Source organism: Saccostrea cucullata, unplaced genomic scaffold (assembly GCF_032062105.1).
Source record: "Saccostrea cucullata isolate Sc308-1 unplaced genomic scaffold, CSIRO_AGI_Scuc_v1 ctg262, whole genome shotgun sequence".
Taxonomy (NCBI): domain Eukaryota; kingdom Metazoa; phylum Mollusca; class Bivalvia; order Ostreida; family Ostreidae; genus Saccostrea; species Saccostrea cuccullata.
In genome coordinates this window covers 76,201-88,488 of record NW_026925668.1, presented here as the reverse complement: position 1 = coordinate 88,488, position 12,288 = coordinate 76,201, and the positions used below count along the sequence as shown (strand labels likewise).

The 12,288-nt window shown below is 33.9% G+C and overlaps 2 protein-coding genes across 3 annotated transcripts in view; one reads left to right on the top strand and one right to left on the bottom strand.

Annotated features, from left to right (window-relative positions):
- The window catches only part of LOC134269569 (OTU domain-containing protein 7B-like), a 31,794-nt gene that overhangs the window by 8,213 nt on the left and 11,293 nt on the right, over window positions 1-12,288 (bottom strand). The window lies entirely within an intron of this gene.
- Window positions 1,420-11,605, top strand: LOC134269577 (uncharacterized). Its single transcript, XM_062751780.1, has 8 exons — window positions 1,420-1,781; window positions 2,046-2,142; window positions 3,869-4,049; window positions 5,073-5,158; window positions 6,639-7,432; window positions 7,600-7,739; window positions 9,656-9,843; window positions 10,809-11,605. The coding sequence occupies exons 1-8, from the start codon at window positions 1,539-1,541 to the stop codon at window positions 11,603-11,605; spliced, it is 2,526 nt and encodes an 841-aa protein (XP_062607764.1). The 5' UTR covers window positions 1,420-1,538.

Here is a 12,288-nt window from a genome sequence, read left to right as displayed (position 1 = left end):
GTACATGTAAAATACGTAATCCAAAAGACTCGTTTTCATATCTGCATCTAAATTACCATGATTACACATAGGTCTATTAGAAATATTAGATATATTAAAGGGAGGTACATGAATTTGTTGATGTTCATTTTATATACCAGGTCCAATCTAAAGACTTTTTGAACTATGACTACGTGTAGCTATTAAAAAAAAATTATAATAGTTAAAGATGTGCACCAAAAGAGAAGATATTGAATTTTTCTCAATATTTCATTGAAAAACAACATGACATAACTAAGACATTGAAAACTTGTTTTTATCAAGTATATAATTGAATTTTCAAAGATATATTTTGATAAAAACAAGTTTTCATCTGATTGACAACAAAGTTTTAAAAATATAATTTTTTTTTTTGGGGGGGGGGGGGGGTATTTTATTGAAAACCACATGGCCTATTGTAATCAAAGTGCAACATGGAAATTTGAATCATATTTGATAATAATAAATTTAACTATACATGATGTTATATGTGGATTTCAATAATATATATATATATATACTAGGCCTAGCTGTTACAAAAAAAAAATTACATTTGCTGATGTCTTACCTTACATGACAATACTAATCAAAGATAATTGCTGTATTTTATTTTAATACACTGCACGTGATGAAAGATATACTCATTTGACCCACAGGCCTTTAGATCACTTAGAAAAAAAATTGAGGTGTTAAAAAAAAAATAAAGGTATGGAACTCTTTTCATAGGGTACCTACTTTCACCAATAAAACTCTTTTAAATTGAATGCTTTACAAATTTACTTTTTATCCATATCTATCCATATATAAACAATCTTCATTCCTTCAAATTTCATTCCGTAATTCCTTATACTTCTTAAGATATTATGAAATCAATACCGAAATTGACCTAAATTTTTTTAATTGACATCAGCTTGCCAATGGGCCCAACACTATTTGTTAAGCGGGAACGACAGGACAAATTTTCTCCAAAGTCTATTCTAAACTCAATGAATATTTGCTCATTTGAATTTGAGATTTACATGATTTTTCTTTAATTGGATCATATGATCTTACTAAGTCACAAACAAAATGTTAGCGGTCTAATTGTTTTGAAAATAGAAAGGTATATAATCATGATAATGCATTACGGGAAAAAATTGTTCAACCATATAGCTTCTTTTACATTCATAATCAAAATGGCGGTGTAGTTGTTGATGCAGATTTTAACTTATTAATACAGACTACTTAACCTTACAATCTGGAGTAAGAAATCAACTTTAAAATGTTGAAAGATCTTGCAAATGCTATGCAACTCTTCGCTGCACCTCATACACCGTCTGTTTACATGTGAATGACCAGGGGCCCAAGCAAATAGGAGATCATATTTTAGATTGATTTCAGAATATCTTGAGAAATATCGGTATATGGAAAAATATGTTGTATATCGGCACTATGAATTATTTTGAAAACTGGTTCTTGGAATTTAGTAAGTGTATCTAAACAGTCAACTAGTCAGGATGTGTTACAGTAGATAATAAAGAATGTGTAATGGTGATAATTTTTATTCATTATTCATAGAATTGCCAAATTTGAATATACTGGAAAGAGAGGAGGTGGTGGATGGGGAAGAAGTGACTACATCTGAGGATTGGAAGGAGGGGAGGAGAGTAGTAGAACTTGGAGTGTTAGCTGAGGGCTTGCGGGGATGTTGTAAATGTGGCTTACCATTACAACTTTCACACACTATTTCTGTGTTGACATATGGTTTAGCTTCTTTGTTAAAGGTATGAACTCACCAATTTTTGCACAGTTTGTATAAAAACAACCTTGAAAGGTTTTTCCTTGAATTTTTCTCCATATAAAACAGGCAGTATTCCATATATCCATATTTTTAGTTTTGAAAGATGTTACATTTTTTTCTTTGAAGTAATTTGAAGTAATGCATATTTAAATTCTTTTTTCCCAAGCATTTGATTTCATTAATGGTGAATGAATTTAGAACAGTGACCTGTAATTAGGGATTCATTGATTTTACATTAACATTTCAGGTCTGTTGCAGCAATACAAAGTGTAATCATATTAACCATGTAAAAACGGGGAAAAAACATGGAAGAGTGTGGGATGTAAATACAAAGCTATCAGCAGGTAAGAAGTTTAACGTACACATCCCCTACATAAGTTACATGTATATTTATTATTGTCAAGTCACAAGAGCCTGATTGAGTTTTACCTGTCTATTCCAATATAAGCAAGTTTGTTGTCCCCCTCAACAGCAACTTGGATGCACCTTGAGAAATTGTTGCTGTCTTGGGGGACAATAAACTTGCTTTTGTCCTCATAGCCAGTAAATAGGTATATGTATCTATAAATTGATATAATCAGTGGCGGATTTAAGGGGGGGCGCACCCCCCCTGAAATTGTCAAAGTTAGCATAAAACATAGTTTTGTCGAGGAAATGTTTCTGATGTCTACTCGGTAGACCTCATTTTTACCCTACAAAACCTCTAGAATCCAAGAGCTTCGGGGGGCTTCGCCCCCTTGGCCCCCACCAGGGCTTTGCCTCAAGGCGGCCCCCAGACCCCCTGCCTGAATCTGGCGCCCAACCCGCCAGGGTTCGACACTAACATTTTTCTGCGTTGGTCTAGCCGGACTAGTGCATCTTTAATTTTATTAGTCCACAGGCAATTTTATGAGTCCGTCAAAAATATAATTAAACAATAGAATTTACATTTCAAGGTACTTTTTATACTTTTTTTTTAATAAACAAAGCATGCGTTTACATGAAATGTTTTATACCAATATTTGTTGAAATTGCCTGATCAGGAACTAGGATCGTGTTCCCGATCTCATTATTCTCTATAAATGATTACGACATCCAAATGCCCGACATCTTTCTTTATGAGTCTTAATAAATCATAATCCCTAAAATGTTTAATTTCATTCCAATGAGTCCTAAAATTAAGTGCCGAATTGACTCAGAATTACATAACTTTCCGCCAAGATGCAAGAAAGCTAAAAATACATACGGGTTTTCCAGTGAAAGTTGTCGAGAACTTCGGTAATTTTTTCCCCCAGAAAACTTTATTAGTCCATTCGGACTAATACGCCACAACTTTTATTAGTCCAAATGAAAATGTATTAGTCTGAGACTTATTAGTCTGAGACTAACGGACTAACGTTAATGTCGAACCCTGCCCGTCTAACTTCAATTCCTGGATCCGCCCCTGATAATGTTTAATTCAGAATAAAAACTTGATGAGAAGGCAAGCTATTTTTAACTTATTGAAGCCAGAGGCTCATTTCAGCTTTCTGATCTTTTTCCATTTATCTGTCTGTCAACTTTTCAAAATATGCTTTAAAGGAGAGGGAAGTGGGTACTGGTATACTGTTTTACTCTTGTGTTTTACCACACAGTCACACCTTGTTTTGGCAATATGCCATATGATGGAATTCACTTTTATAGAAATCCAATGTCTGCTTCCTATTTATCCATGTGTCTGCCTACAGGTATATTCACAAAAGAACCTATATTCACATCATAGAAAGGGTATAACAAGTTAGAATGGGACTTTTTTTGATTTGTTCTCTAAACCACTTGACTATTCAGATGGAAAAAATTCTCTGTAGAACAGCAAAGCCTTATTACTGTATTAATCATATTGATATTGAATCATCCTAATGTAGATCAATTCAAGTTTTGTTGCCATTACCCCTAGGGGTTTAGTTTGTTAAAAGTATGGGTTCTATTTTTAATTTCTGGTAATAAAGAGAGAAAATAAATGAGACTAAGGTGAGTGTTGTATTTCACAAGCTTCTTGTTTAAAGTGATTAGATTGATTTCTTTTTTACATTTATGAATTTGTATTTACAGCAATTGTACATGTTGGTATTGGTGCAACGCAAGTCAACAGTCTCCTTTCTGAGCTGAATATACCACCTGTAAGCCATGCCATGCTGGACAAAAGACAGAAAGAGATAGGCAGAGCTGTTGAAGATATTGCTGCAGAGTCTATGTCTGATGCTTTGCAGAAGGAACTGGAAATGATGAATGAGTGTGTAAACAATATAAATTCAGTTTAAATCTCACTATTTAGCTCAAATGAGCCAAAGGCGCAATAGAGCTTTTCTGATCAGATCAATGGGTGTCCAGCATACATGTGTAGTGGTCATATGGTATAACCTGTGTTGGTTAAGTCACAATTACTAACATGTATGTCACAAACATAACAACCCATTTAATTTTACATATAAGATACATGTATGTACTAATTGCATGCATTTTTGAAGGAAAAATTGTCTTATTTTCTTTACTTATTGATGGAGAATTAAATTATAAGGAATTAACTTCATAGTTATCCAAGTTATAATAGTGTAACCTGCTTTGAAATGAAAGCCTCGCTGTATAGAAAGCCAAAACCGGCACAACCCAGGATATACAGTATAACTTGGGTAGCTATTAAATTCATTCCTAGAATGAATTAAAAAAGGAAAATTTGATTGAAGAAAAAAAATTGAAGAGTGACAGAGACACAGTCTAATCAAAATTAGATGTTAGATCTGCTCGCATAATTGCTACACTAGCATCTAACAACATCCTATAGAGGGTCACTCAGAGTTCAAATTCGGAACAACCCTAGACTTATTTTCTTCAATTACGTCAACAAATAAACAATGATTTTGCAAGAGACAATTTGATTGGTTGATTAGAATTTGACCTCTGACGTGACCCTCAATGAGATGTTGTTAGATGTTTGTGTAGCGAGTATGCAAGTGGATCTAACAAATAATTTTAATTAGATTGGACAGAGACAGTGACTTCCTAGAGTATTGTGGCCCAAGCCCCAAGAGCCTCGTGTTTTAGTTTTGATCCCCAAATGAAAATCATAGGGAATACCTAATAATAATTGATAGTGATCAAGTTAATAGAATCTGATATACTGATAAATATAAGGTTTAGTCATGTACAGTATAATTTGTGTTGATAAATATGCAGAATGTTATGCACATTAGGGGGTGTTCTAAAGGAGACAGGTTCACAGTTAATAACTGATGTCTGTTATTTAACTATTTTTCAGAGAGATGAACGAAAATGGACTAGTTGTTGCTGTAGATGCTGGATGGCAAAAACGGGGTAGCGGAAAGACATATGATAGTTTATCAGGTAAAAATACTGTAAAAGCACAAATATTCGGGGGGATTAAATTTTGTTTATTCCGTTAACAAAATTCAACAAAATTAAATCCCACACGAAATTTTATATGACTATATATTGAATAGGGCTTTAAAAAAAATATGTTTGTTTCCTGTAACATTCCAAAAAAATTAAGGGTCGGTAGGTCGGGATTTTTTTTTTCTTATGAATTGTCAAACATCCCTGGACTCAATATACCAGGTGTCATATTTACAGTGGACACCCAACATGGCATCCAAAATGGCTGCCTAGCGGCAGAAAACGATCTTCAGAAAGTTGTAGGGGGAAATTGTTGTTATAATAATGATTACTCTTTATAACTAATCAAACTTAAATGTAAACTAGGTTGACATATTTTATGTCTCAAGTTAAGCTACAAGCTAATTTTCTTTTTTTAATAAATGGAATCAGCTGATTGATCAAACGAAGTTTTGCCATTTGTCAGAAAAAAAATTCACCCGGGGGGTAATTTGAATGGGTCGGTCGGGTTACAGGAAACAAACATATTTTTTTTAGACCTAGGGTTAGTTTTAAAACAACGACGAGATTATTTTTGATGTCAAAACAACAAAATTTTATGCCCACGAAAATTTATGCTTCTACAGTAGACAAATTTTAGGAAAATAAAAAAAAATATTGATGATTAGAGTGATTACTTTCCGCTTGTGCCCAACATAAACTATGCATTAAGTTTGCTTAGGACTTGATTCCATTAAATATGTATGCAAACAGATGCAATAAATTTAGAAAGACACATATCTCAAAGTTCAACTGTCCATATAAATTGTAAAATATTCTTCTAAAGAACAGCCATGAATAGTTATGTTGCTCATGCAGGTAAAGCATATTCAGTTTTGTTCGAAATATGGACCCAAGGTGGGATAATGGAGCCAAAAAAGGATATAATGTTTACACGGGAATATATATAGGAGAAAAATCATTAAGAGTCATAATGAGTCAAATCAAAATATTAAAATATTAGGTGATTTTACACAGTTAGCGTATTCGCTAATCGCTCTATGGCACGCAACCAATTTTTAACGACACTTATTAGAAACATTATTTACCAAAGCATTGTCAATACTTAGAACACTAACTTCAAAGAAGTAGGAATTTGGTCCCTATTGCATCCTGCAAACACGTTTTATAGCAACTGTTTACTTTTTTAAAGTTGAACGATTTGCATTAATTATACAGCACCCCTCATGAAAAATAAATATTTGACCTAATTATGCTATAGTGCACTGGACGCACAGGTTCATTGCTGACTAAAGGGGTTAAAGGTTATTACCAAATGCATACATGTAACATCAGTGATCGAGTTTGATTTTCCTTGCCAAAGTATTAAGACATACATTTTATTAAGTTAAGAAATGCATGAAAAATGCTTTAATAAAAACAACGAATACATCTATAAGTTATACAGTTTTTCTAATTTGTAATTTTTCAGGTCATTGTTCCATGGTTGGTCCTCTCTCCGACAAAGTATTGTCATACTCTCTGAGGTCTAAGAATTGCAGAGTATGCAGTGTAGCTGAATCAACCAACAAGAATCCAGCAGCCCATGAGTGCTCAAAGAATTGGGAGGGTAGTTCAAAGGCCATGGAGGCAGATATGGTTATTGAGATGGTCCAAGATCTACAGAAAAGTAAAGGAATAACCATTGATGGAATCATTGGAGATGAGGACTCTACCACTATTGCAAGACTGAAAGCTAATGTCAATGCTGATATTAAGAAGTTGTCTGATAAAAATCATCTAAAGAAACTGTTTACAAACTCTTTGTTTACCTTGAAGAAAAAACATTCATCTCTAACTTTGTCTGTGATAAAGTACATTCAGAAATGCTTCAGTTACTCCATAGCACAGGGAAAAGGAAATGCTTCTCAAATCAAAGAAGACCTTTCATCAATTCCATTACACATATTTGGAGATCACCAACACTGCTCCTCAAGGTGGTGCAACTTCATTAACAACCCTAACCTGAGGTACAAGTCACTTCCACATGGAAAACCCCTGAAAGATAGGTTCCTTCAGGATGATCTGAAAGAAGTCTTCAGTTCATATGCAAGTCATTCTGATCGTCTTTCATGCTTAGGAAGCACACAGTCGAATGAGAGTTTTCACAGAATGGTGTCTGCAAAAGCCCCAAAGACCCATCATTACAGCTCTTCTTCAAGCCTCAGATATAGAGTTGCTGCATGTGTAGCCCAGAAAAATGTTGGACACAGATATCTTGTAAAGGTTTGTAAATTTTTATTTTTTCATGCTTATTGTGTCATATCTGAGTTGAACCACTCAAGTTATCTCTTACATTTGAAAATTCTGCAAATTTTAATCAAAAGCAGATTGTATTGTATATGTATGTACATTGTAGTTGTACATAATAGATTCTTTTATCCTTATTAAAGGTTAACAAGAAATTGGGCCTCTCTCCTGGCTACTATACTCGACGACAGTGCATTCTGAGGGATTTACAAAGAAAGCGACAGAAGGCCATTTCAGTGACACAGAAATTTAAAAGGAGAAGGAGAGAATTGAAAGCCAGGAAGTACGTACTAGTATACTTTGATTGTCATTTGTCAGGTGTAAAAAACCTTTTGTCAACCTCAAAAATGAAAATAAACCAAGAACAAGTGAATGATGATAAGTATGAATTTAAGTGGGAATTAATATCTTGCATGTTACTAAGATTTGTTTTCTGAATCACCAAAGATTTACGGTATGCTTGTTATAAATAGCATGGTTTGATAAATATTTTTTTCAAAGAAGGGAGGGCATATTGCTTTGCTGCAATCTTAAAATAAAAATTTTACCTACCTACATACCCAGTTTTTTAGCTCACCTTAGCGGAAAGCTCAAGTGAGCTTTACTGATAAAAATGTATCTGTTGTCATTAACTTTTCACATTTTCATCTTCCTCTCAAGAACAACTAGGCCAATTTCAACCAAACTTGCTACAAAGTTAGTATCCACTGGGCCAGGTAAGATGAAACTCATATGGAATCATCTTCAGGTAGTGTAGATTCAAGTTTGTTCAAATCTTGACCCTGGGGGATAGGGTGGGACCACATAGCCAATCAAAGTTTTACACAGGAATATATAGAGAATTTGAAATCTTTAAAAATCTTCTCAAGCAGGGTTGCACTCGCCCAAAATGCGAGTAAATTTTCACCAGGTGATAACATGGCGAGTGATATTTTCCAGAATCTGATCGAGTTTGGTTCAACTATTCAATGTACTTTCGTTTTCAGGCGGATTTTTCTGTGTTTGATCATTCAGCTGATTCCAGAGCTTTATTTGAGATACAAAATATGTCAATCTAGTCAACGTTTACCTTAAATTTAAAGAGTAATCATTATTGTAACAAGAATACCCCCGCTATAGGCAGCCATGTTGGGTGTCCACTGTAAATATAACACCTGGTTAATTCAGTCCAGGTATGTTTGGCTCCTTTATTTGAAAAAAAAAAACGACATACCGACTTTTGGTTATTTGGGAATGTTACAAGAATCAAATATTTTTTAAGCCTATATACATGCCCTGAAACATCTTAAATCAAAAGAAGCAAAATTGAATTGAATGATAACATGGAATTTCATACATTTAGTAGTGTAAAAGTCTGCAGGAAAAATTTTAAAAGAAATAATGAAATACTATGGCCATACAGTATTTTTCTCTTATCTTTTTATATGAAAAGATTTTTTACAAAGTGAAAAAAAAATGTGGGCCCCATAAAATCAATGTGGGCTAGTGAAATTTGTGAGGTTGGGGGCCCACATGGCCCCTAAGGTTTGAATGTTATTTGCAACCCTGCTCAAGGACTGCAAAGCCATGATAAGTGATATTGATATGAAATCATCCTAGATTGTTTTTTTTTGCATTTTACAACAATATATTTTTTTTAAAAATTCTCAAGAATAGCAAAGCTATGATTGGTGATATTAATATGGAAGCATCCTCAGGTAAAGTAGAATTAATTTACATGGTGGATCAAAGTTTTACATAGGAAAATAAAGGGAAAAAAATCCCCCCCCCCCCCTGAAAAAAGAGAAGCTATGTTTAGTCATATGGAAATGTAAACATCCTCATGTATTGAAGATTTAAATTTGTTTAAATCCTGATCCTTTGTGGTAGGGAGGGAAACAGTGGGGAATCAAATTCAAATTATTACTAAGTAATATATACGAACAAAATGTTAAAAAAGTTATATGCTGTATTGATATGGAGGCATTCTTAAGTAGTGATAAAATTTAAGCCCCCCCCCCTCTTCAGTAAATTACATGTACCATAACTTTTCTATTCTGGTCTACTTTGTGCTCTTTCCTTGCCGATGTGCTCAGGATTTTCATTTATTTACAACTCCTAATTTATTAGCTGTACATTAGGTGATTGTTTATTTTGCTAGGCCTTTTGTAAGACCTCAGTTTAGAATCATTTGTTTTACAGTATACATCTTCTTTACAGAATTCAAAGTATTTCTACAAAAGAAACAAGGGAAGGCATCAGTTATTTAACAGGATGTGATCTCCAGCAGGCCTCTGACATCGTTGAAATTCCAGCTCCAAAAACAATTCCAAAGTATGATCATCTCCCTTCAAGTCAGCTGTTAAATGCTGAAGAGATCTATTTTGATTTGGAAACTACTGGACTCGGTAAGAACCTAGATTTAAATGTTAAGTCAATGCTGATGGTTATGGCCCTCTTCCGGTATTTCTTTTGTATGCATTTTGAAGGAATAATACTAGAGTTATCATAGAAAACGAATAGAAATGGAGACTCTTGCATAATTCCGGTATTGGTACAAGTAGTTGAGCATGTTTTATATCTTTCAAAACTTTACCCTTCCTTCTGAGGACACTGATTAAAAAGAAATTGCATATTCTGAAAGAATTCAAGCATCTTTGAAGGAGTTAAGTCTTGGGGAAGAGGGTTACTATTATTATAATGTTTCAAAATTTTTTAAATCATGCATACTGTAAACGGATTACATTTGGCTGTGTATTCTAATAGCGGATTTGGCGAAACGCAGCAACCGCTAAATCAAGTACAACGCTAAATGTCTTGCACATATACACATAAAGAAGAAAATGAAGAAATGCGCTAAATCAAATCTACGCTTACTTATTCAAAAGTCAATTTCTGCCAAATATCATACATGCTAAATATAATACATTTACAATATATCAATTTTTGTATGTATTTTTTTTAATGCTTTTAATTTTAAAAACTTGAATTTACTTAAGGAATGAATTAAATAGCAACCCAAATTATACTGTATTACCTGGGTTGGGGCAGTTTACGCTTTCTAAACCTCAAAGCGGTTTATAAAAAAGCGTAAACTGCTCCAACCCAGGTTGTAGCAGTATAATTTGGGTTGCCATTTAATTCACTCCTTATGATTTAATTTTCAATCATCAAGAATATAAAACAAGACAAATTTTCTCTTTATAACGCCTTCAAATAGTTCATATTTTAAACGTAACGTCAAGCGGATTGATACAATTTGATGTAAGTCATTGTGACGTAAGCAAACCAGATTATACAATTTAGATTAATTTTTTATCCAATCAAATGATGCGTTACAATCAAAATTAAATTATTTGTTTTTTATTTTTAGCAAGGGATTCTCATATTGTGCAGTTGTCTGCAGTTAGAAATGATGAGGTTTTCAACAAATACATCATTCCAGAAAAACCAATGTCCTCAAAAGCTACAGAAATTACTGGAATAAAAGTAGTCAACAATAAAATGTACCACAATGATGAGGAAGTTGAGACAGTCAGCATTAAGGATGCACTGATCCAGTTTATCGACTTCATGAAGAAATCGGAGTCAGATGCTGTTCTAGTTGGACACAACTCCAAAGTGTTTGACCTTCCTGTGCTGTTCAACATTTTGAGTAAATTAAACATTTTGGAGGCATTCTCATCTGCAGTCATTGGTTTCATTGATACCTTACCTCTTTTCAAAATTTCGCATCCAAACCTTTCATCATACTCACAGTTACACCTCTTCGAAGAAATTCTACAAGACAAATACAGTGCGCATGACTCATTACAGGATGTCTTAGCCTTGAAGAGATTGTTGGACCATACAGGACCTTCCCCTGAAGTCAAACTTGCTGCATCTTTCACTTCAAACTCTGCCTTTGCCATATTCCATCACAAGAACACAACAAAAAGTCTAATGAGCACACTAAAGCCTTTATTGGACCAAAAGGTGATTTCGAATGGAATGGGAAATAAGATTGCCAGCAGTGGACTCTCCTTATCACACTTACAACTGGCTTATCGCAGAAATGGTAGGGAGGGAGTACAGGATGTGCTGACAGAGATAACAGATAACAGTGTGCGTGTGACAAAATCTAGAAAAATCATTGATTCTGTTGCAGATTTTCTCAGATCTGAGCAGTAACGCAGTTGTATGATGTTCTTTGTATGTAACTATGTTATTGTTTGTTTGGTTGTTTGTTTGTTTGTTTGTTTGATTTCTGTGAGCCAGTGCTCACTAGTAATACCCTCACTCTGATGTGAATATGGACAGACAGGAATAAACAAAGTTAATTGACAATGGATTCGTACAAAAATGAATCCAACCATATTTCATGTCTAAAAAATTTCAAGCATCTGTGATGAGTAGTTGTGGAGAAAACTGTGACAAAAATTTATTATTTGTGGTACAGACAAAACCAATTCCAACTGTGATGAGTAGTTGTGGAGAAAACACAAAAATTTGATAAACAGATAAACAGGAAGTTGACATCAGATTCGTCTAAAACCAATTCCAACTGTGATGAGTAGTTGTGGAGAAAACTGTGACAAAAATTTATTATTTGTGGTACAGACAGATGCACAGATAAACAGGAAGTTGACATCAGATTCGTCTAAAACCAATTCCAACTGTGATGAGTAGTTGTGGAGAAAACTGTGACAAAAATTTACTATTTGTGGTACAGACAGATGCACAGATAATCAGGAATTTGACATCAGATTCGTCTAAAACCAATTCCAAATGTGATGAGTAGTTGTGGAGAAAACTGTGACAAAAATTTATTATTTGTGGTACAGACAGATGCACAGATAAACAGGAAGTTGACA